The sequence below is a fragment of the Aythya ferina genome, assembly GCF_964211825.1.
Source record: "Aythya ferina genome assembly, chromosome: 1".
In the NCBI taxonomy this organism is placed as follows: Eukaryota; Metazoa; Chordata; class Aves; order Anseriformes; family Anatidae; genus Aythya; species Aythya ferina.
This window is the reverse complement of record NC_140296.1, coordinates 156,035,385-156,061,899: the sequence shown is the minus strand read 5'-3', so window position 1 is coordinate 156,061,899 and position 26,515 is coordinate 156,035,385. Positions and strand designations below refer to the sequence as shown.

At 35.8% G+C, this 26,515-nt stretch overlaps 1 protein-coding gene across 1 annotated transcript; it reads right to left on the bottom strand.

Moving 5' to 3' along the window:
• Positions 1–5,309: 5,309 nt before the first annotated feature.
• ALX1 (ALX homeobox 1) lies at positions 5,310–25,781 on the bottom strand. Its single transcript, XM_084506163.1, has 4 exons — positions 25,429–25,781; positions 22,796–23,100; positions 18,950–19,078; positions 5,310–5,632 (listed from the first exon to the last, which is right to left on the bottom strand). Exons 1-4 carry the CDS (start codon positions 25,658–25,660, stop codon positions 5,312–5,314), a joined length of 987 nt encoding a protein of 328 aa, XP_084362289.1. The 5' UTR covers positions 25,661–25,781; the 3' UTR covers positions 5,310–5,311.
• Between the last annotated feature and the right edge of the window lie 734 nt (positions 25,782–26,515).

Genomic DNA, 26,515 nt, shown 5'->3' with positions numbered 1-26,515 from the left:
CATTGTAAATCAAAAACACAGCACCATACCAGCTACTAGGAGGAAAATTAACTCTATCCTAGCCAAAAACAGAACAACCTGCATGCCACAGCTTTGTGGTGCAAGGGAAACTGGCCTTGCTCCAGAAAGTTGGTGGATTCACTGGTCTGACTGTCACTGTGCTTTCATGTTCTGCCCTCATGCTGCCTTGAAAATGCACAGGGAAAAAAAATCTAAAATGCATGATTAGTGAATGTAGAGACCAGATTTCTCTCCCCAGAATAATCCTTTAACTTACCAATATGTTTTTATTAGCAGTGACAGTCATGCACCTGCAAGTCCTTTTGAGTAAATTTTTGGATTCAGTATATCCTTCCCTAAACCCATGCCATTCTTGCAAATGGAGATAAGGAAGGCAGCAATAAAATAATTCTTATTTTCATAGGTCCTGGTGAAATTTAGGTAACGGAATTTACTCAAGAGAAGGAATGGCAGGACATGTGTTTAGGTTTTCTCCTTGCTCTGTCACTGCACACTTACTGTCCTCCCAGAAGATTATTCTGCCATTTCCAATCATCATACCTGCACACTGCACATCTCATACATATACTTCACATTCAGGGTTTGCCCATTCTACTGCTTATTTTACACAATTTAAATCTGAAATATGTTCTTCCAACTACTTCAACTTTACATTCTGGATATTTACTTAATAAGTTTGCTTATGTTGCCAATATTTCAGATAATAATTCACCAGTTTACCACAGCTGTTTTGTGTTGCACTGGCAATACAAAGCAGCTGTAAACCAAGTTAAACCATATATGTATTTCAGCTTCTTTGGGCTGCTCAAGACTGATACAAAATAACTGGGATAAATAAGTAGCCATTGGAATGAGCTTTGTGTACCTCACACATACTATCCTTCTGATAACAGACAAACCTGTTCTAGATCACTGCAGAGGGATAGGAAGGGTGTATTCTCAAGATTACATGAGTTGACCACTTGTAACTTGGGTATGGAAGTGCTGGGAAAAAAAAATAAATAAAAATCATTGCCTTATCAAAGAAAGAACTTTCCCTGGAAACACCTTGAATTTTAGCAGTTTAAGTGTTCCAAAATTAGTTTTTACCTTTGATCAGACAGGCAAATATTTAGAAATGTATCAAGAAAGCATTAGTTCATCTCTGTCATTTTGAAAATACTGAATTTTATTATTTGCAAACAAAAGCATTTATTTCTATCATTTAAAAAATCACTATATTAAATACACTGCATTGCTTGTATTTGTTCAATGATATACTTCAGGGCCTTACCATAAAGTTTACAGTCAAAACAAAATGCTTTTATTATATTGAACTGGAATTTTTCAACACTTGACAGCATAAAATATTATGACAGTAAAGAAGGCAAGTAAGAATTACAGTTCATTTCAGTTTATTCTCAGCAACAAAAGTTGCCTTCATTGATACATTTCTGTGGTATGTAACACTGCCAATTAAATTTTAGGTAGAAATCAGCGGTGTCAAACTCTTCTGACCACCTTTATGGTAAGCAGACAGGGTCTTTAGCTGCTAATTGCAGTGTTGTCCATTACTGACCTGAGTCTGTACAAATCTTAAAAAGCAGTTTTAATTTTCATAGATGAATTTACACCCGTGGGGGAAAAAAAAATATAAAATTCGAACACAGGCTTAACATTTTCAAATTGTTGACGAATCAGTCATAGGAGGAAAAAGAGCTCAGCACTATGTCATCACAAATTCTTCACAGTAATAATTACAACAATATTTCACTTTCTCTTTTAACAGGATAGGGACTCTTTGCCCAGAAGTTCTATAAATTTACTGCTCAGCATTACATGATGATCACATATCTCAAACATTAGTTAAAGTACTTGGCAGGAAGGCCATGTAAATCACCTCCTTTTGTTTTTAGTGCATCTGCCACATGTTGAAGGAGCAATAAAAACATTAGTTGCTCATGCTAAGAAATCATTAAGTGGATAAAATCAAAGCACAAGAACACAAGTCCTGTCAAATGTGAGAGTGGGAAATAAAATAATCTACCTTGAATTTAAACTTACTGGAATAACTTGCATTTACTGAAATGCCTCTTTTCTACAATTTTCTTATAAGAGAACCCTACAAATAGCCTTGTTGACTTTATTTGCACTATTTCTGGAATAAGGAGCTACTCATCTTGGTTAAAAAGTCTGAGTCTGGACTTCAGCCAGTGTAGGCCAGATTCTGCCATCCTTACCAAAGCTGAATAGTACCTTAAGCTGGGCTTGATTATGAACCGATTACTCATGTTGTGGTGAGCAGCCCTTTGCATGAATAGGGCCATTGTGAATAAACAGTTACAAGTGATTCACAATTTGGCCTATGTGAGTAGTCTCACTCATATCAATGCACCTACTCATGGAGTAAAGCACTGCTGAATAAAAGTGGCAGAATGTGACCCTGTTGTAGTACTTGACATCTAACACGAAGATACTTTTTCATTAGCTAAATGAAATGCTGCAACCAACAGACTATCATTCATTCTTTGAGACGAGGCTGATGCAAGAGCATGACAAGCTAAATGCAGGTCTGCAACTTATCACACCTCAGGTTTAATGAAGGGTTGAATACCTGTTTGCCCAATGCATAAAGTTATGCTAGCAACATGTAACAAATAATTTCCATTCCTAAAACTGAGGAAGAAAATTTAACTAGAACTCTATCCCTTTTACTTAATTATAATCAGCAGGAAGATGACAGTCTTTTATTTTCCCCTTTGATTTTGAAGTCTTCAAGCATCTAAAAATTTTGTAGTTTTGAAAATTTATTTTAATTTTCCCCAAGCATTCTGTCAGTGCAATAAATTCCTAGGAATTGTTTAATTTTATTCTTGACATAAAATGCCTTGCAACAATTAACTTTTTTCCAGATTTCACAAGACAATAATTACAAATTCTGCTATCAAAATAAATAAGCAAGCTGAATGACAGGCAACAATTAAAAATGGCTCAAAGTTTGACAGCTTTTGCTTCTTTATCCAATAATGATGATCTAATAAATATTATCTGGAAAACAATTTGACATGTTCTATATACTATACTAAAAAAAAAAAAAAAAAAAAAAAAAAAAAAAATTATGAGGAAACTGAAAAAAAAAAAAAAGAAAAAAGAAAAATAAAAAACATATTTTAGAACTAGAAATAGTTTGACCTGCTTACAAGAAAAAAAAAAAAAAAAAAAAAAAAAAAAGGAATGCACTTGTATTTCCACTTCTGTATGTAGAGCAAGTATCTATATAAAAGTGGTGTCTTTACCTGTACTAATAAAAATCTTTTTACTTTAAATCTTAAGACTCATTTTATTACTGTCTAAACAGACTATAAAAAGGAAAAGGTATGTGCTAACCAGAATGCTCTTTCCCAGTTCTTCAGGCCAAAGTTGAAGTTCATTTTTAGAAGGAGAATAAAATTAGGAAACCACAAATTGAAGTGTATGTATGTGTTAAACATTGAGTTTATTACTAGTAGCAAATATGACAACCCTAGTTTCAATCAGCTAAGAATTAGCTGTGAAATTCTCATTTTCAACTGATCCTAATAGTTTCAAAGTTAAGTTTATTTATTCCACTGAAAGACTGAAGAATGGACACATCCCAACACATCTCCTATTTTTATTTTCAAGTTTAGCCTCATGAGTAGGAGCAGAGACAATCTGGGAGTTCTTCTGAGTACATTCTTATTAGTTCTGGTAGTTCTGCTTTTGCAGTGATGAAATGTGCTTCCCTGATCTTCCCTTCTCCCCTCACCCGCCCTCCCTTTGTAACTAATGGCCAGAGAGAAAAGCAAGAAGGAGCATGGGGTGCCCAGAGAGTTGCATCCTGTTCTAATCACAGCCATGCGAGTCCTTCTTTATTTCAATTAATTTACTTTGCCTTTATGAACCTGAGAGACTGACTGTTGCTTTCAAAGAGGCTGACATTTCACTCATCTGAAGGAGCTTGGAATGTGACAGGGGAAAGGGAGGAGAAGTAAATCAAAGCAGATAGCAATTCTCCAGATGTAAAGTATTTTTCTTCTCCTCTATTTTTTTTTTCCACCAGAAATGTCAGAAAGTCTGCTGACATTTTAATTCCTTTGTGATAGGCTGGGAGCTGAGAGCCAAATTCTGCTGTCACTGCAGTCACAAAGATTTTTCCTATGGACTTTAAAGGGAGCAAGCCAGTCTTACACTCTGAAAAAAAATAATAAAAATAAGCAAAGTATCAACAAACTGTTACTAAAATTAAATGAAATGTACTCTTATAACATCTTGAGATTAGTTACAGACAAACTGGAAAGTCTTGTTCGATTTTTTCCTTTTCAATTTGACTGTAGGATAACAACAAAAAAAAAAAAAAAAAAAAAAAAAGACTGAAATAGAAGCAAAACTTTGCTGTTGTATTTTGTTTCTAAATCTGGATTCTCTTGAAAGTGTTGCAGTACTTTTCCATGCCCTTCTTTGTCACCTAAGTTTCAAGATACTCTATCTGCAATGTTAAAGATTTTATTCAAACACTAATGCACACAACCTGTGCATTTCTTTGAAACACCATTAATCAGTGTGATCCTGCTTTTAGTGATATCTTCATTAAAAATCTTGTTATCTTTAATAGGAATACACTCAGGTTCATAAAATAAAGAGAATAAAAACTTTCTCTTTTCATTGTGCACTAATACAACAGTTGTCCAGTGAGCTCTCTAAGAGCAGCAGCACAGTGCTGAGAGAGTCAGGTCTACAGATTTCACCTACAACATAAATGATCATATATTTCCTTCTCTGCATGGAGTGTTTAGAGATTTACCTCATGGCTTTTGTCTAATAAATTTATTTTCCTTTACAGAGTTCTTCCCTGATGGAGTATTCATTTCTAAAGTATTAATTTTGCCTAGAGGACTGATAAAAACCAATGGAGTAGACAAGTTTTCTTAATAGGTTTATTCTTTTTTGAGGTTCTATAATCACATTTCATCAACTGGTAAAACAAAACATGTTTATATATATATATATATATATATATATATAATGGCTTGTTGAGCTTGATGCATGGTAGATCTATTTGGTTTATTCTTATGTTTTATTGTTAAATATTATATTGCTTTTTTTTTTCTTTTTTTTTAAAGCAGACCATGTATATTGTGATTTCTATCATTCCACACACAGCAGCTTATTTTTGTGTCCTTTAAATATGCAAAATTAAAATGTTTTCAGTTTGCTATAAACAAAACAAACAAACAAACAAAAGCAAAAGAAAAAAAAATAAGTAAAAAGAAAACCAAAAGTTACTGCTATTTTACATGGCCCAGGAAATATTGGCAGCATGCTCTTTGGCTTTCATCCGTAGAACTGCAATGCTGGAGGACCTCCTTTCAAATTCCGGCTTGGTTTCGAAAGCATGTCCATTGGTTGTCCCAGAAAGTAAAGAGTCAGTGAAAAAATTATTGAGGGGCACATGGCTGAATTGGTTCTGGTGGTTTGAAAAGCCTGTGTATCCAGAATCTGTCCGGGGTGAATGGGAATAAGGTGTCATACAGGAGGAAGTATCTCGTGGTAGCATGCAGGAAGTAACCACAGAACCGCTAGCTGTATTCCCTGCCCACAGATTGTTCTGAATCTGGAACATATAAAATGAACAAGATTAAATTTAGATATTTCACCTTTTGTTTTCTGCATTACTTGGCTTCATTTAGTACATCCATAACTAGTTCTGTTCAAAAACATGCAACTACGTATCTAGTTCTCTGCAATCTTGTTAAAAACATACTATGAAGACACTATATGGATCACTATCATCACCTGGGAGCTGGGGTTGCTAAATCATATTCCCTACTCTGTCATCCATTTTCTCTGTGAGTCTGTCCTGGATGTTTACCATTGAACCTCAGGATGCCATCAGCCCAGCCAGTCAGTGGAATTAGGGAAGGCATACAATTGCCATTGAAGAAAAGGTGTCAAGAGTATACAGTACCATAGCTGTATTCATGATAAAAATTTCCCCTCAACAGAATTCATTTTTAATATAATGGTAGGAAACAGTGTAAAATTGTGAACAAAACAAAGTAGGCTTTCTTTAGCTACAAAGCCCAATAAGTATTAAATTAATATTAATTTAATATTAATTTAATATTAAATATTAATATTAAATTAATATTAAATTAATATTAAATTAATATTAAATTAATATTAAATCTTGTGTAGCACTGCAAATGACTTTAAAGCAAATTAAACCATAAATTCTAAGCATGGTTGTTAATAATATATCCAAGAGTTTTTTTCCTGAAGTTGTTTCAAAAATAGCTTTAAGACAAAAATTCTTTTCATAATAGTTTTATATGAAATTATACTTGAGGACATTTCTTTTTCAGCTCTCAGACTTAACAGGCTGTGCTGTACATCCCTGGAAAATATTCCATGACAGTCAAGGAGACAAACTTTGTGGTTACCAGCAATGTCTGCTGAAGATCTGGAGTAACCATGTATTCATGCTTTGATGTGTAATGCCTTCTATACTTGGCAGGCACTTAAAGCTTCATTCTGAGTCTCTGGACTTCTCCTATCATCTATGAATAGATACTATACATAGGTATTTTTCACATGTTTATTACTAGATGAACATACAAAAAGTTTTTCAAGGCCTGGCACAAGTAGGTTCCCATCATTATCTGTGACTGTGCATTTTTTCTTCTGTCCTCTTCACTTGGCTTTAATCAAACTTCACACACAGCAGCTACACTATCTTTTTTAATTCCCTGCTCTTTATATTTCTACATCACAACTGTATGGATATACTTTCTGGCAAACTGTGACTTCCTCAGTCACTTCTCACATGCACTCACCAATTTTCTATGTAGTTTTTTTTTTTTTGTAATTATTTCTTCTCCGCTTTTACTTATATCTTTTTCCTAAATATTGACTTTAAAAAAAAAACAAACTACAAACTGCAGTAGACCAGAAAACATCATGATGCAAGGCATTTGTAACCATCATTTGCAGTTCAGAATCCTTTTTCTATATCCTATACCATATTCTATATCCTTTTCTTTTGTGATTTTTTTTTTTCTGAAAAATTTGTTTTCTGTTGAGTATGCCATTGCTCTGCTGCATTGGGATAGAGCCCACGTCTTTTTTCTCTGCTATACACTGGAGTAATTGCAATTATTCTTCGGTTAACACTATAAAGTGAACTCTCACTTCAGACTTAATTTTGTCGTCACATTCCAAATGCATTAAAAAAAGGAATTTTGGCTTTAATATGTGTAGGTTATCACTGTAGCTGAATTTTTTTTCCTGCCAAATTTGAGGTCAGTGGAAGTAATAAATTATGAGTCACACACAGACTGAAAAAAATGTTTCTAATTCTGAGGGTTATTTTCCCATTGTCCTATTACTTTGGAACAACACATACCCACCAAACCACCAACAAGTAAAGAGATAAATTATAGTTCACCGAACTCATCTAGCTAAGATCTAGTGCAGATAGAAAGGATGAGGTAATTAGATTCTTATTTTAAAAGTTAGTACTTCAAACTGTTGCATTAGTAGATGTCATCAGGAGCTGGCAAACTAATTTGGGCTCATTGGCAGTTCCGGCAGTAGAAAAGAACCAGCAAATGCTTCATCTTGGTTTCCTGAAGAGGACTGAAGGAAAGTCAGGGTAGCAATGTCTTCCCAAACTCTTGGTCTGCCCAGTCTCCTTGTTTACACATACATGCATAAACACACTAACATACCCACTCACATAAATACAGCTTTCCTTTCCAAACATACACATACGCACAGCTAATTGGGCGCACCTCTGGCATCTTCTGCATATTTTAGGTGATCTGTTGGGAGGTAATGGAGTGAATAAAGTGTCTGGGGGAGGTGACCGAGAATTTTTCCTCCTTCCTTTGGGCCTTCTGAGATCTACAGGAGGAGAGAGACTCCAGTGAGAGTTTCAGAACTCTTCATAGAATCACAGAACCATAGAATATCCCAAGCTGGAAGGGTCCCAAAAGTATCAGTGAGTCCAACTGCGTGGTCCTCATAGGACCACCCAAAAATCAGACCCTATGTCTGAAAGCATTTTCCAAACACTTACTGAACAGGCTCAGTGTTGTGACCACTGCCCTGGGGAGGCTGTTCCACTGCCTAACCACCATCCTGGTGAAGAACCTTTTCCTAACACCCAGACTGAACCTCCCCTGTCGCAGCTCCATGCCATTCCATTGGGTCCTTTCGCTGTCCACAGAGAGCAGAGATCAGTCTGCCCCTCTGCTCTCCTTGTGAGGAATCTACAGACCAATATAAGATATCCCCTCAGTCTCCTCTTCTCTAGGCTGAAAAAAAAAAAAAAAAGAAATAACATACCCATTCTTGCCTCCTAGCTTCAACTTCTAGAACACTCTCAGACATTGGCTCAGAAGAGACCCTCCACAGCTTGACATGATCTTCAGCTGCCTCAGTACTCCTTAGCTACCTCAGTCTGTTTTGACTTATAATCAGAAATGTTATTTTGTATTTTAGTTCTCGGAGAACAGATGGTTTATCTCAGGAGTACATATAACGTCTGGACCTATTTAAACCACTGCCTTGGTTATGAAAGTTTCACAGAATCACAGAATTGTCTAGGTTGGAAGAGACCTCAAGATCATCAAGTCCAACCTCCTAACACTAAAAGTCCTCCACTAAACCATATCACTAAGTTCAACATCTAAACATTTTTTAAAGACTTCCAGGGATGGTGACTCCACCACTTCCCTGGGCAGCCCATTCCAATGTCTCACAACCATCTCAGTAAAGAAGTTCCTCCTAATATCCAACCTAAAACACCCCTGCTGCAACTTCAGCCCATTCCCCCTCATCTTGTCACCAGGCACATGGGAGAATAGACCAATCCCCACCTCACTACAGCCTCCGTTAATGTACTTATAAAGAGCAATAAGGTCGCCCCTGATCCTCCTTTTCTCCAGGCTGAACAAGCCCAGCTCCCTCAGTGACTCCTCGTTTGTTGCACAAACGAGTCACACACAATATTCCCAAAGACAGCAGTACATGTTTTATGGCTCAGGATTCAAGGATTCCTGAGTATCCTTTTGCCTGGAAGTTTTCTCACATCCTTTGCAGAGTGTGAGAATTTACAGATGCTGACAAAAAGAAAATAAGTACCCTGAAAGAGCTGGAAAACATGTTAGTTAAGTGTATGGCAACTGAGAGATCATCCAAGGCTTACTGCCTTTGCAAATTTTTTTTTGAAGGAGGGATTTTGGAGCCATATGAAGCATGATTAGAGTACAAAGAAAAGTAATCAAGAAGATAGCAGGTGACAACCTATAAGATTGAGAATATCTTTCGCTTTTCTTGAAAGCCCAAACTGCGCATACTCTGTTTCAATCATGAACTGACAAAAGCAGAAACACAGTCATCCATTCAAAAATCGTGCCTTTCTTTTGTACAGGAACACTAGAATCTTTTAGTTGTACTTTTTTGTATTTTGTGGTTATATGTACATTTCTTGCAGCAGCAGTGACAGATTAAGCAACTGTTGGGGTTTTCTTTCCCTTTCTTTTTACAGAACAAATCACCCATTCTTATTATATCCATGCTGTTTCCCTCCAGTTTGCTTTGCTGAATTGGAAAACAGAGATGATACATTTTAAAATGAATCCAAGAAATATATATATATATAAAAAAAACATATATTTCAAACAGATGCACATAAAACACCATTCTTTCTGATGGTGTTTTCAGGCCAAATTATTAGTCTCAAAACATTCACAACAGGATGAATTTGTCCAGAGAGAGACTAATGCATCTATGCAACTTCTAATACAGGAGCTAATTCTGAAGGAGCTCATCACCCCCAGAGCTAACTCACAAGGGACAAAGTTTTATTTACCTGACGTACTCAGATTTCTTCTTAAGAAACCCTATCCCAAATTCTGCAGTTGCCCAGATTGCAGAGATAAAATTATTGGAAGAATATTTTTAAAAATAAACTGTTCAAATGGAAGTCCACATGATTTTGCTTTTAATGTGGTCATGGTGGGAAGACTTCAGAAGGTTCAGAGGCTCATTTTGAAAGTGCTCAATAACCTATGAGGTCTGGAGGTATCACAAAATCACCCTTTCTTTACATATTTCTATTAATTTTTTTGCAGCAAACTAAGTTTAGTACCACCAGTTATTCTCATATTTTTATCCTACACAAATCTCTTTTAATTTAACTTCCGTGTGCTTGCACAGGTATAAATGAGGACAAAATTCAGCCACAAATCCTAAAATATATCAATGTCTTGTTAAAGAAATATGTGAGCAGCTTTCATTGCTAAAACTTTCAAAGTGGTGCCATGGGTTTCTTCATTAGAGGAGGGAATCCAAATGAGTTAACTTCAGAACTTCAGAAATTATTTAAGATGTTAGAAGAGTTTTACATCTTCTTTCAAGAGACAGTTACAGTTTTCAGAACTATGTTTCAGTCATATTAAATTTCCATTAATTTTAGTAGTTGAGTGACTTCATTTTTGATATTAGATTTTCATTTCTCAGCAAGGATAAATGACTTACAGAGAAATCTAGGTGCAAAAGATATTCCTGTATTAAAAATAAATATAGTAATGCTTTACAATAAGTCAAAATTATCAGGCCTTCTTCTGGTATGTTGGAAGGAAAAAGGACATTATGTACATGAATTTAAAGAAAATATTTTTCCTCTTAAGCTCTTGTGTGATCCATGAACTATATAAAAGGCAATTCAGAGACTGTGAATGAGCCTATACATGCAGCACATCTCTGGTTTCTGTTAACATCACAAACAACTTGAGCTTTGCTCTTGTGGTTACCATGAAATTACCAGAACCCTTCAATATATTTACCTACTGTATATTTTATACACACACACATACATGCATGCACCCTTCCCAATAGGAACTAAAAAAAAAAAAAAAAAAATAGGATTTCAAAGTTGTGACAAGAATATAACTGGAGAGTTATGGCTGTTAACATAGTTATGATGTCACTTCCTAAGCATATGACCTTCTGCTTGACACTGAAGAGGGAAATTAGCTGAGGTAATAGGTCATCCTTCTTAGTTTCATTGCTTTTTTCTTCTAAAATGCCAAGTTCCTAGAACTTTGGTCTTCTTATACATCATGCAGAGAAGTCACATAAACTCATTTTTCAAATTTTCTGACTTTTATTATCACTTACCTAGTTTTGGTTCTCCCATTACCAAATGTATTATATTTAATTTTGTTTGTTTGTTTGTTTGTTTGTTTTGGTGCTGCATTATATTTTAATTTTCTGGTGTTTTATTCCCATGCCTATCCAGACCAGAGTCTCTTCCCAACAGACAACCACACATAACCATACACAGCTACTATTTGAGTGGATATGTTTTAGTGCTTCACATGATTAAAAAATAAATAAATAAATAAGAGGCATCACTATTAAGATCTCTAGATATTAAATTGTTATTATTGTATGACACAATAAATATATATTATTTGTGCTATATTATTTTATTAGATTACCATTCCAATAGTTTATTACTGTTATTGTTATTATTATACTAATTAGATAATACCCATTGGCTCTGTTCTTAGGATGTTCCTGGACATAGCAAGGAAGACAACATTTAAGGATCCATCTAACTATAGAAAACATGCAGACGATAGAAAAAAAAAAATAATGTATGAATGGTAAACTTGTGTCACTCCTTCTTTCTTCATGTGAAAAAACAGTCCTTGCCCTGACAGAAAATCTGAAACCTGGTTTTGCACAGGGGGCTACTTAGGCAGATTAAATTCAATAGCCATTAAAACTGCTCAAAACTATTAGTTTACAATTTATAATCTGTAGGCTGTTCCCAGTCCATCAGCACAACTAATTTGGCCTGTCACTTACTACATTTTTTTATTATTATTTGTTTGTTTGTTTTTGAAATACTGAAAGTATGGGCAGAGATTTGCCTGTACATCCTGAGTTTGCAGAATCATCAATTCATAGAACAATTTAGGCTGAAAAGAGCCTCTGGTATTATTATTCCACACACCTGCCTACAGCTAACTTTGAATTTAGATCAGGTTACTTAGGTCCTATCCAATCAAATTTTTAATATCTCCAGCTACAGAGATTCAATGACTAGCTTTGGAACCACCACACTCACACTGACTTTTTAATTTTGATCTAGACAAAATACTTCTTGGTGTAATTTGTGATCCTCTTTACACTAGCAGAGCCACTGGACCTAGTGAGCATGTGAAGATCAGCTGTACTCTGTTGGGTTCAGGTTCATATGAGAGCTGCAGCACACCATTTTCAAATAAGTCCATAAAATACAAGTTGGATCTTGTAAGCCAGAAGCTTAATGATACAGCTATAAAATAGAAGATATTTCTGTTCAGTCCACATCAGCCTTACATATGGTAAAACTAACTAACTAAATAAATAAAATCTTCACTGTTTAACCAGTTTGCCAAAAAGCAAAATAATGCAGGATTTGAAAAGTTATCAAGTTTTAATTCTAGTACAAGATGTTTTGTAGATAAACTGTAACCTCTTGCTACTGCAGTCTTAGGGTCAGTTACAATAAGAATTAGTTACATTTCACATCTATGATACAGTTAAACACAATACTTCGTACTTGAAAATAACATTTAAAAGAAGTTTTTGTCTTAAAAAAAAAAAAAAAAAAAAAAAAGAATTTGCCTTGTAAATAAATAACCCCCAGCTAAAGTCACTCAAAGTTGAGACTCTGAGGAGTCTCACAACATACAGTGGTTTAGAATCAAGAAAAAATAAAAGCACTGTGCACAAACTACTTTGTGTGGAACAGACACCACCCAAAAAGATGAGAAGTGTTACTCTTGTTGAAAGATCAGCCACAGCAGTGCAACAGTCAGCACATTTGTGCCAAGAAACATACTACCCAGGTGGTGGCCCAGCCTGAGCTCCATGCTGTCACAGCTAGACAGCATGAGTATATTGTAAAGCTTCTTTGAAGATAGCTGAGATATGTCTACCACATCTACTCCTACTTAATCAGTGTACCCATAGCCTTAATGAACTATCATGATTAACTGTCATTTATGTCTACTACAGTTAAAAGAATTTTTAAGTCAAATAACATGTGGTGTCTAATGCATGCCATATGAAAAATTTAATTGGTGCATGTAACTTTGATTATTGCTAATGAGAATTACCCATATGTACTAAGGCTAGAGCAGAACTGTAATGATGATCCAAGGGCTTAGTACAAAACACATGTATATTGATACCACTTCTACACACTTCTGCTGCCAAAACAAGTCATGTGATGCCATGCTCTTCAACATATTTAATTTGATTTATCTTTATCATGGATGGAATGTAAACTTCAGAATCTTCACTCTTTTTTTTGTGTGTGTGTGTGTGTGTGTGTGCGATTTCAACATTCTCCCTTCTTTCTGCACCCTCCATCCTGTATCTCTGCAGTTCCAATATCTTTAAAATGTTTTTGCCTTCTTTTAGGATTCCCATCTACACTACGCTGGATTTTCCATGAAAGTAAGTTAAGTTCTGTCCAGCTCTTGCCTACATTATCAAGTAAATTTGAATGAACAAACAAATTTCACATGTGATAGTGCATGAAAAGTATAACAGTTTGAAAAGATAAAACATTTCAGAGGAACTTTGAAGGACAATGACAGGTGAACCAGATTCAGAGAACAAGAGGAAAAGAAGTGAAGTGTAGGAAGGGAACAAGTGGGGTGGAGATATATAATGTTGCCCCTTATGTCTGCTTTTCAAGGGCACAAATTAATGCAGCTGTTTATTTACATGATGTTTCACTTACCTCTACATACACTTATATATAAGTATAACTATAAATTAAATTTAACTTTTACAGGGAAAGCTAGAGGTCTACAGATAATAATATAGGCTTTTGATCAAATTTCACTCAGGAAAATAAGGAGGGGATAAAGATTAGTTTATCTCAGGTTTGCTGGTACCTTTGTACTTCTCATACTGAGGTCTTGAATCTGACAAAGTCAGCCTTTGTAACATTAGCCTTCTCACAGGGCACAGTACACCAAAAGTGGTCAAGACCAATAAAGTAAGAAGCAACCATTTTGTTGTTCCTTTCCCAACACAAAATACATATGTCCATCAAAGACATCTGTAGATGTCTGCATCTGAACTAGGCAACAGAGAAAAAAATACATATTTAGAGATTGCCTTACTTATTTTATACCTACTTTAGGAATAGACTACTTCATTGACCAGATTTTCACCTACTTCTAAACGGAACCAAGTTCTGTTATAAAAGTCTCTTTGATTAAATTTCCTAAACACAAGTGTCTAGATCTATCTGACCAGCAACTACCTCCCCTGAATGGTGCTTGTTTCTTTTAAGTCTTGTTTGTCAACACCATAACAGTGTCTCAGATATCCCAATACATCTTAAGTAATACTAGACATTACACTTAGCTGACCAAATTAAGTATCACTTGTTTACTAATATTTACTTAGGCAAGCTGAATCTGCATTCATTTTCCTCTTCTTAGGATGCATTCTCTTAGCTTTCATACCATCAGAAGAATATTGCTGACTAATGAAGTACAAAGCGTCTTGGATAATGGTTTTAACCAATAAATTATTTTGACTACAATGTATAATATCCAAAAGAGAAACTTGAAACTAATTAAACAGAAACCTTTTACTAAAATTAATGAAAAGTATTGTGCTAGAAAATCTATTTTTCAGCATAATTTTGTCATAAGTTAAATAGTTTTCCTGAGTGAAGTCTTATAAACTTTATGATATTTCTGACATTAAAACATCTAGCGTTTAGAAATCGTCAACTAATGCTTGCTTTACCTCTTGCCATTTAACTTAATTCTATTTGGTTCTTCCATTATTATATTTTCCAACAGTAGTCACAGAAGGCCTGGAAATTTCAGGTGAATAACAGATTATTGTCCCAAAATAGTCTGCTAACTATCCTCCCCTGCAATCCAGGTGTTGCCAATATAATTAATGGGAGATGTTTTTGTGTAGAATTTGGACAATTTAGTTAAGTTCTTGACAGACAACTAAGCAATAATTTTGCACAATAAGCAGCACCTTAAGTCCACATGCTGTAAAAATAATTAATGGGCAACTGAATTAGCAACACAAACAAATATGATCTAGGAAAAAAAATGTTTATTACTATTTTTGAAGATAAAAATTTGTAATTTAATAGCAAAATTGATTGGCTTATAGAAAATTCACAGCCAGCCTTCTCTCTGAAATAAGTTGAAAAGATAATTTTCTCATAGAAAAACCTTTCAGGTTTATATAGACATACATTTTAGAGCAGCATCATGTTCTTAATTTGTACTTGAGGAAGATAATTGATGAAGAGACTAAGCAGGGGTCTCCACACCCTCTGTTGGCTGCAAAAGAGACTGATGTTTCTTCTGGAATGCAAGCTGGATGTCTATTTTGGGAACATATCCATGGTGGGGCTCAAAGCAGAAATCTTCAGACTGCAAATTCATATAATGCACACCAGAAATTCACGTTTATTATTTTTTCTTCTGCCACACAGCAGTAAATAAATATCCCAGCTTGATTTTATCATTTTTTCAACATCATCCTATATTTTTTGCCAAGAAAAAAGTCTGTTTTCCTCCATGTTAGGAAGGGACTCATAATCAAGCTTGAGTAACCTGTATCCCACAGTCCCCAGGAAAATCTGGTTATTTGAAAGTATGGCAAAATCTATCTAATCTCTAGTGATGTCAGTGTCACAATAAGAGAGCTTGTACACAATACAAATTTAAAAAATAATAATTAATTAAAAAAAAATAATAAAAGGTTTGCTTTACATTCTTGCATATTTTTTCCACTTGTGAGCATTCTCAGAGCACTGAAGTAATGGAATTGATCTGGGAAATCATTGTGTAATGCTAAGACCAAACATGCAGGCCACAATTTTAAATATCCCTTTCTGTCAGAGTACCACTTTCTGTGGAATAGATTAATGAACTTATAGGTAAATCATGTATCATATATTAATTTCCTTTGAGTAAGGCACTTATAAATGTTTTAGTTCAAAAGATTTTAATTTAGGGCTATTGTGTTTTTAATATGGATTTTCATTGTATTCTCACATAAGTATAAAGTATTCTCACTGGAAATAAGCTATATATTCATGATAAACCATATATGTGGTTTTACTGATCATGATGATTTAAGACTGTGAAACTACAAAGAATTACCAGTAGGTTAGTAAGAACGTGAAATTGCATTAGCTGTTCTGTGATTTTTGCCTTGATACTAATTCTTATTGCAGTATACAGAAAGGTAGCCACATTCTTTATTGAGGAGTAAGATGGCTTGTTTTTATCATGTAGCAAAACTATGCATATAAGCATCCAACTGAAACAGACAATATACAGAGGACTTCATTTAGCTCCTTGTTCCTATTCATACATTATGGTACAATACAACTTTCTCTTGCAGGTGACTAGAGTTAATTATGTTTGAGCCTATCTGTTTATCTACAGTCTGTCATTGCAGGTGAGTAATACACATCTATATTTATAAATGAGTATACATTTTATATTTCTATATATTTAAGAGATGCTTTATATAGATTATGCTATCAACATTTCCATTTCAATCTCCTATATTTAAGAATTTATAAATCAGTGATAGAAAGTTTTGCCAGCCTGAAACTTAGATGTGTCATCAGCCCAGGGAAGATATTCTTTAACAAATCCAAAAAAAAATAAAAATGCTGTGAATTCACTCATATTTTTAACAATCTGAAAGTACAGAATAGACGTTTCATTGGGTGTAGATTTTTTTTAGTGATATTCTCCTATCTTTTGAAAATGTTTCTTTTTAAAAGAACTTTTAGTTTTGGACAAGAATTTTAAGTGCTTACCAACGACTTATTTATTTCCTTATTTTTTGCTAATAAAACTTTTGACTGTGGTGAACGTTTGTAGATGAAGTCCTGTTAAAAATACAAGAGCTTGGAGACAGCCAATCCAGTCTAGAAAACTGAGTCAGAGATGGGAATGCCAAATCACTGTTCACCTGTTATGATGTCATAGAGAAGCCAGAAGTTTCTTCTAAAGATATTTGGACACCTTAAGTGAGATCTACCAGTGTCTGTGCATGTGTCTTTGTAGGTCAAACCACCTACGTGTGATTTGGGTTGTTGGTGTTGTGGTGTTTTGTTTTTGTTTTGTTTGTTTGTTTTTGTTTTTTACACACACTTCCACTTAGGTAGGTCTCATACTGTGTCCTCCTTCTTAAACATACAGTATATCACAGAATCATAGAATCACATAGTGGTTGAGGTTGGAAGGGACCACTGGAGGTCATCATCTGCTCCGAACACCTCTTCTCAAGCAGAGACACCCAGTGCAGATTGCCCAGCACCATGTCCAGGTGGTTTTTGAAGATTTCCTGGAAGGGAGACACCATAGCCTCTCTGGACAACCTATGTCAGCGTTGCATCATCTGCACAGTGAAGAAGTGTTTCCTGATGTTTAGACGGAACATCTTGTGTTCTAGTCTGTGCCCATTGCTTCTTGTTCTGTCATGGCACCACTGAAAAGATCCTGGGACTGTCCTCTTTGCACCCTCCCTTCATGTATTTATAAACGTTGGTAAGATCTACTCTGAGCCTCCTCTTCTCCAGGCTGAACAGTTCCAAGTATCATTCAACAGTTTCTGATGTAAATTTCATTAATACACTGTTACATTATAAATACTAACAAGTAGAATGATGCGTTCCACCCTGTTTGAAATGTTTGTGACCATACTCTGAGCTACTAGAACACAAGCCAGGTCTGGTTTAGACACTGAACCTAGTGTTCAACCTCCTAAGTAAAGCACATTAAGTAGGATAGAGGAGACATGGGCCTGAAACCTTTGGTCCAAAGCTAATCATACTCAGCCAATGCAGAGCATGAGTAAAACAAGCCCACATAGACAGAACCAATAATGTTTTTGAATATGAGTGTATTCCTAAGACTAACAGAGACCCTATTACCTGATGAACTTGAAAACCAAGACAACAGTAGTGGAATTACTTTGCCACAAGGACACATAAAACAATTTTACTTTGGAGCCTTTTCTTTTTAAATTGTATGGTAAAAACAATGGGAAGCAAGAGACATGAAAAGCAATGGCTTCAAAACAAAACTATTCAATGTAATGAAATAAACAAGCAGGAAAACAATGACAGATTGTAACGCGAGACAGAAAAAATGAACTGGAGAACAGAAACAGAAGGTTAAGATCTTATTACACAATAATACATTACTATATAATGAAGGAGAACTGAGAAAGAAGAAGAGGAAGAAGAGGAAGAAGAGGAAGAGGAAGAGGAAGAGGAAGAGGAAGAACAAAGTCATCAAATTACTATTGTTCAGGAGAGCTTTATTGTCTCCTCACTTCCCTCTCCCAGCTGTATAGATTCAATTCTGATCATTTGTGACCATAAAAAATTTAATGCTAGTTACTTGTTACATTCTATGGTCTATTGAGGTCTCTAAAGTAATGGTGTGTGTTTAATACATCAGAAGGAAGGTACTTAGAGATCACCTGTCAATCTCAGTGGGTTTCTACTACATCCAGAATGTGTATGTAGATCAAATCCACATGTAATTTTATGTGCAAAATATAATTAGCTACACAACCATACTGCCAAAAATTTTTAGTACATAGCTTATGTGAAACTGCAGCTCCTAAGATCATTCCTTAAAAAATACTTGTATTTTAAGAGTTAGTTACTCATATTAGGTGTCAAAACTGTTGTTCACAATTTCATCTCCCAGCAACGAGTCTAAAGAACAGTAAAAACTAAACACAGAAAAGTCTTCTTCAATCCTCTGTGTAGATATATGCCTAGGAATGGAAGAGAAGATAAATAGAGAACAAAAACAATACTTGGTCTTCACTATACCTGAGAGTAGCTGTCAGTCCTTGGAAGAACAGATATATCATAAGTGGCAGCAAAATGGCTCTTAGCTTGCTGGATCTGACCGTAACGTTCTCTTTTCCTCCATTTTGCTCTTCGATTCTGGAACCAAACCTAGAGTAAGCAAGAAGATAATCATGAAGATAAACTTAATTACATAGTTTGCAGAGTCATTAAAAAAAAAAAAAAAAGGACTATTTCAGCAGCTTTGAAAATGACTGAAATGACTAAATGACTGTCTATCTAGGAAAGGGAAGTTCATGAATTTCCTGTAGTTCCTGTTAAAATTTAATCTTCTCAGTGTTAAGTTATCTCTAGATATTGAAAAAAAAAAAAAAAAAAAAAAAAAAAAGTTAAAATATGTTACTTCCTATCTATTGTCTTTGAAAAAAAAAAATAGGCAAAAGAATAATCAGATGATCAGGTAGTGCTAATTTTGCCAGTCAGCTCTTTAATGAAAAATCTGCAAGTAGTAGCAAGTTGCATTGTAAAGAGACTTTCTCTTAATTTCACAAGACCACTGACTTGATATGACTACCTGTGCTCTGTCTCCTAGAGGTACATGTAGACTTTATCAAGGGCTATAATAAAAAGGCAGGAAATGCTAGCACAAGTCAATGCTACAGAAAAGAGTTTCTGTAACCAAAGGTTACAGCTAACAGAGAAGAAAGATGAAGTACCATGATATCATAGACAGTTTAAAACTACTGTGACATTTTTCACATTTGTATTAGGAAATATCTATGTTTCCAACAATGGAAGAAACACTTCCATTTAGATTACACTTTACATTTAGATTACAACATAATTTCATTTTGAAACAATGTCTACATGTCAACTAAAAGTTGCCTTCTTGATGCTTATATAACCTTTGAACTGTTCTATAATAAATTAGGTATTGTGTGTTATTTCAAAATTTATTATATGCACATTTCTTGCTTTGACTGGTATCTGTCATCATCCAATGGTCTTCAACATTTTTTTCTTTCCAACAGTTTAGTTTGATGAGTCTTAATTCAAGACTCATCTTGAATTAAATAAACTGCTAAGACAAGTATGTGTTCCTTTATGAAAGTAATATATAACTAAGTCTTTAGTGCTCAGCAAATTAATTTTGATTTTTTTAAAAGAAGTCACACTATTAACAGATTATTTTTTTTAATGGAAACAATATCATTGACTAGTCTCCCTTTTAAATGAATGGTGAACCCATTTGAACAGATGCCTATATTAATGGATTTTTTTTTTTAATATTATTTTTTGGTAAACAGCACCTGTGAACATCATTTTGAGGGAGTTTCTGATCCTTGATGGTAGAATATTAAAAATAACACTATTTGTTATAATTCACTTTTTATCTTGATCTCTTGGAGAACTTTATTTTGATGCTCCTTAAGCAACCAGAGCATAATTTTGTTTATTTTAATTCTCAAGGACTCATGGCAAATTTAGTATGTGCAATCTTTTAAAATGCACTCAGCAATCAAAGCAAGGCCCATGCATGTAACTGCTGAGTATATATTGTTAAGGACCTTGTTGGTAAATTTGTATTATTTATTATGCCTGAGGCTCAGCAAAAAGAAAAGAGGGGGAAAAAAAATCTCCTGTCTCCACAGGAGGCACCAAGAACACACTAAGGGAATTTAGTAATGAGGCTCTTTCATTGAAAAAAGACCTTGACAATCTCCTTAAAATGGGTGCCAATTACTTCACTGACATGAAGCAGGAAAGGGAACAAGTTAGATAAATTAGGTTCAGGTTGGCTCTCTCTGCATGTATGCAGAATAAATATTAAACTGGATATTGATGAAATGGCAGTGAAGGGAAATGTGGGTAAGGCATCCAGCTGATCACCCTGCTAAACTAAATCAAACAATTTGCTTGAATTTATAGGGACTAAAGAAGAAAAGCACTTTTTTTTTTCCTTTGACAATCCCCCAAAATGTTTCTGTTTACATCACTTTACTAGAAACTGACTCTTGGCAGAGATAAAGTAACCATTTGCCTCCACAAAGTAATGTAAAAATCTGCTGCTTGTTATCCTTGCATTGCCAGATGCTTGCCTCTAATGATGTAAGGCCTTTAAAATTGCTTAATCTTGTGATGGAATACTGTTGCTACTCTGGATAAAAATGATCACCATTTCCCTTTATATTTAGTGTATGAGAAATGCAAAGATCGGTTATCTTTTAAGAAAGGGGAAAATATGTAAATGAAATAGAAGTAGATATTATATGAAAGACTGGTGCAGACATTTATGTTTTAATATTTTTTTCTCTTGTTTCTAATACTTTTAGCATATGAAGATTCTAAAACTTTGAGAACAATGTGAGGGAAAAAAAAAAAAAAGACAAATTTAAGTCTTATTCTCCTCTCCCTGTTCTGCCTATTAACTTATTCTTGAAGTATTTCTCATGATTACAGAATTATGCAATTGTAAGAGAAGAAATTTAACATTATGCAAGGTTGGTTTTGTTTGTTCTTTTTTTTTTTTTTAAGTCATGAGTAAAGCCTAATGAATAGAAGTCGTATTTGGAAAATTGTCCCAAATTCAGAGGGAGAGGGATTGCACAGAGCCCGAAGAGTTAAAATGCTATTGAACTAAGTTCCATTGGCATCACTGATGTTGTATCAATGTAACTGACAGATGATTTTGGACTGTTTTCAGATGACAACAGTGTGTATGCCATCTGGTTGAACAGACATGAAACGAACACTTATTTATAAAATTAAGTAATGGGATTTCTTTCTGAAAGTGATCCTGGTTTAATTTCAGTTGTATGTATGTGCGCTGATGTCTATTTCTCTATATGCATGTATGCATTTAATTACAAGTTGTGAAGTTGTTATCATATTCAAGTCACTAAATTAAAAGAATTAATCTCAGTTGGTATGAATCTACAGGACTCCTATTCCCTAAACTGAAGTGATGAGTATTAACAGAACGGGGAAGATCTCTTAAAACATGATGAACTTGCAAAATGCAGTTAACACCTTTTTCTAAGGGAGATTATCTTAATGGGGGAAGGGTTGCTTTTCCTGGATATTCTAGCTTCTTTTATTAAACATCCAAAGTCATAAATCATAAACATCAAAGTCATATGCATAATGAATGAATCATCTTTCAGTTAGAAAGCTCAAACACTGAAATTAATGTCCACCAGCATGTATTGATCCAAAAATTAGAATAACATTATTTGTTGAGTATTCAAGTTTAAAAACAAGCAAACGCATTTCCCAATTTTGCTAGCTTTAAGCATTCACATGAGATGAGAGGATTATGTCTTTGCCATACACAGACATCACATGCAATCGCATACACAAGCATTCACACACACATACATTTATATATGTGCAGCTTCATTGCTTACTCTTTGGAATAAACAAGGAATTTGATTGCTTTTTAAATTTCTGTTTTTCATACTGCAACACAAACTCTGCAGCAGAGTTCTGCATCATCAACCATCTGAACTACATAAAACATATCTCTTTAATGGGATTTTTACACATTAACACTATGCATTCACTGAATGCATAAACTACATAAAATTCTGACAGTAAAGAACAACCAAAGATGAAGACTACTTTCATATTGATATTATTTTCTTATCTTTTAAACAAGTTTCTAGAACAGCAACACAAGCTATTAAAAATAATAAGAAGAACAAATTATTTTAGCACAGTAATATAGCAGCTTATGTCTAAAAAGAAATAAAGCAAAATCATCTATTTACATTAGCTTTATGGTCTTTTGCACAATCCCCAGGAGTGCCACTTATCACTTCTTACAATGAAGAACTTGCCATGGAAATGCTGGAATTTGGTTCCTACCTGTACTCTGGCCTCAGTGAGCTCTGTTCTCAGAGCTAGTTGTTCCCTTACATAGACATCAGGGTAATGGGTTTTCTGGAATACTTTCTCCAGTTCCTCCAGCTGCAAACTGGTAAAAGTTGTTCTGTGTCTCCTCTTCTTACTGCTGGAGACATTGCTGTCACATTTATCACCAAGTTCATCCAGTTCCCCCTTCTCCTGCATCCCTTTCACTGGAGACATCCTGAGACTGTTGCAATTGTCCAAGGGACTGTTCAGCTCTGCATGAAGAGGCTGTCCTTCCACTTTAGTAATCCCATAGTTCACTGTATACAAGGTGGGGGAGGGAAATAACTGGTTAAAAGGGGAGCTTTAGGTTGAAAGTTTCATACAAAACAGTGTCATCAAGTACCAGATCCTGTATCTACATGTATTCCCATATGAGATGGAGGAAAAGGACTCTGCATTAATGACAAATAGAATAAAAGTACTAAATCACTAAATTTAAACTAAAAAAATGTGTCTAAAAATATCATATAAAATCTTTCAGTATAAAGAGACTACTTGAATATATTACTCTGCCAGTAAAGTAGGTAATAATCCATGAAATCAGATTCAACTTGAGTTGCACAGATAAGATGCCTTAGCCCAAAACAGATTATCATATAAGTGGTAAAAAGCTATTGGCAAATGTAACTTTAAGCTTGGAAGCAGATAAACAAAGCTCGCTCTATTTCTATGAAAATGCAGAATAACTTTAGAGTAAACTAAATAGCTGTAAACTGACAAATTAAGAAACAAATGAAACTGAAAATCAACCTCACTTTACAAACTCAATAGATTCCACATATCTTCTCCTGGACTTGTAAAGTGGAATTGTTTCCAATTAAGTTTGTTATGGTTAGAAAATGCAGAGAGTTTCTGCAAAATGTTAACTTGTTAAAAGAGATCGTTTCAAATACTTTGCATAGGGATCGCAGGAACTTTTCCTCTTTATGTAAAATCTGAGTCGTAGAGATAAGAAATATTTCTCGGTAGCTTTTTAATACAAATGAAAATGTTTTCTATTTTTCTATTTTTACGTATCTCACATCAGTGAAAAAAAAATAATCATGCAGTAAATTACAAGATTCAAACGGGCTTTTTTTTTTCTTTTTAATCCCAGAAACAGACAAAAAAAAAATGAAACCAAAATTTACAAATATGTCATATAACATGCGATAAGGGGCTTGCTTTGGAGGGGTTTTTTGTTTGTTTTTCTCGTATTCTTAATAATTTTTTTACTTTCACTCAGAGGTGATTTGAACAAAACAGAAATTTTATACACTTACCATCAATACATACATAGGTAGGAAATGCCCCAAAGCCCCTAAGGCACACATTAAATGAGCTAATTAAGAAAAACTTCAATGGGCAAATCAATTTTCTGCAGTTTTTCGAAGTTGCACTTGCAGAAATCTGTCATTATTTCTTACAGACTGTTTCATCCAAAAAGGATGTTCTCAATATATATATATATATATATATATAAAAAGCAATACCTATATGAAGTCAAAAAAATGTAAGATATTGTTAGTCTATTGTTAGTCTCATTATTGCAGCTGATTTTAACCGTATTTCCGACTCTGCTGGGATGAACTTTTAATTTTTTTTTTTTTCTAAACATGAATTACATCATGGTGGAATAATGGGAGGATTTATAAACTCTATATAAAATAAAACATTCCTCGTTCTCCTTTGTCGAACAGCTAGAAAATTAATTATTATTATTATTATTACTATTATTATTATTATAGTAACAATACACTGACGTTTGAATTATCTCAATCGTTTTCAGTCAGTATGAAGAATCACACGTTATGTCTGTTGTGCATTATTCGGTAGCACAGCAAAAAAAATCATATCAATAACAGAGGTAAATCCTATAACCGCGGAGCGTTACTGGGCAGAACCAGACGTGACCAAACGACCCTCGGGTTTCATCCCGTGCAGGTACCGCACCGAGACAGCGCATTCCGTGCTCGCGACGCCGCCGTCCCCGAGCCCCAGGGCTGCGTTTTCCGGAGTTTTGCCGGGGGGAAGCGGAGCCCGCCCGGCCGCTGTTTGTAGCCGGAGCTGGGATCACCGCACGCCGGCCCCGAGCCCCGGAACGGCACGGGCGGGAAGCCCGACCCCGGTCCCGATCCTGATCCCGATCCCGATCTCGGTCGCTTTTCCTTCCCGTCCCTTTCCTCCCCGCCGGCGAGCCGTGCCCCTTGCTCGGCGCTGCGCTCCCAGCGCCGCGGTGCTCCGGGGGCACAGCCGAGGGACCCTGCCCGGGGCCGGCAGAGAGGGAGGGCAGCAGCCAGGGGGGCGGCACTGAGCGGCAAAGAAGGCTTCCGAGCGAGCGGTCGCCTTTTCCTGCTTTTAGAACATTTCTGTTGTTGTTGTAATCACGATTGTTATTATCATAATTCTATTATTATCATTATCATTGCCATTGGCCTTATATGTTATTAGTATTATTTACCTGGTAGCACCCCACATGCCAGCACCATGCCAGCACTGCGTGGCTGCCTCTGGTCTCCTCGGGCAGGAGAAACCCCAGACTGTCCAGCACATCTCCAGGAAGGGTGAAGCAGAGGAGCGAGAATAACCCTGGGGTGAAGACTTACCGTTATTGTCCTGGCAGGGTGATGTCCTGTCCAGCCTCACATGATGCTCAGCCCTTTGCAGAGGGTTGAAGGCCTGCACACATTTGCTGCCTGACGTTTTGCTATAAAAGGACTCATTGTCCAAAGTTTCCATAACGTGCTCCAAAGTGCCTCCTGCTCCCATGTAAAAGTCACTGTTTTTGCTCGGCTGACTCTTCAGGGCAAACTTCTCGCTCAGAAAATCCATAATCATCTAAGGCTGCTTGAGAGCCTCTTCCCTAGACAGAGGCTGGACTGTGAGGAGGGGAGGGAGAGCGGGTGAGTGGATAGGAGGGAAGGAAGGAGGGAGGGAAAGACTTTCAGAGCTCAGGGAGCTGTTTTGCCTCTGAACCTTTGATTTGTCTTGTCTTGAAAGGGGGAACCCGAAGTTGCTTTTATATCTTGAAGCTCAGCAGGGATCCTTATGCAACCTCCCATTTCTAATGAATATGAAAATAGGCAAGCATTGTAACTCCTCCCCAGGTCCCCCAAGACCTAATCCTAACACAGGAGGGAGTTCCAGGCCCATTTTCGACAGATAGATCCGTTTCAGACGGACAAACACACACAGGCGTGCGGGGAGGGTGAGGGGAGACAAGGAGGGAGGAGGGACGGCACACGGAAAGGACATTTCCCTTCTGCAACGTATTCGCATTTCTCTAGGGATCCTGAAAAGAGTAATCCTGGGTTGCCCTCCCTCTTCCCCCAAATCCCGGGGAGGATCATGGCAAGGTAACTTCTGGGGCACATACGCTCAAATAAAGAATTTTCTTTAATCGATCCAACTGGTAACTGCAGTCCTGCTCTCTGAAACTGTAAAATTAAGAACCAGCTTTCCTTCTTTATTAAACTCAGAAGTTTGGTCCTAAAGTAGAAGAGAGAAAGAAATTTGGAGGGTGTTGTTCGTGTAGTGGGAATGGAGAATAGAGGAACTTAAAAGCAAAAGTCGCTCACTTCACAAGCTGGCCTGAAGGAGAATGTGGGAATGTGGCTGCTATCGAAAAGACCTCCAGTCCTCCTCTGCGTGCATGTGCGTGTGTGCATGTGTGTGTGGTGTGTGCGTGTGTGC

Bases quoted from the DNA above. Each gene is read 5' to 3' on its own strand.
- ALX1 (XM_084506163.1), bottom strand. From the start codon at position 25,660: ATGATTATGGATTTTCTGAGCGAGAAGTTTGCCCTGAAGAGTCAGCCG. The intron at 19,079-22,795 runs GTAGGAACCAAA...TGCTTACTCTAG, and splicing joins TCACTGAGGCCAGAGTACAG to GTTTGGTTCCAGAATCGAAG. The intron at 5,633-18,949 runs GTATAGTGAAGA...TATATGTTCCAG, and splicing joins GGACTGACAGCTACTCTCAG to ATTCAGAACAATCTGTGGGC.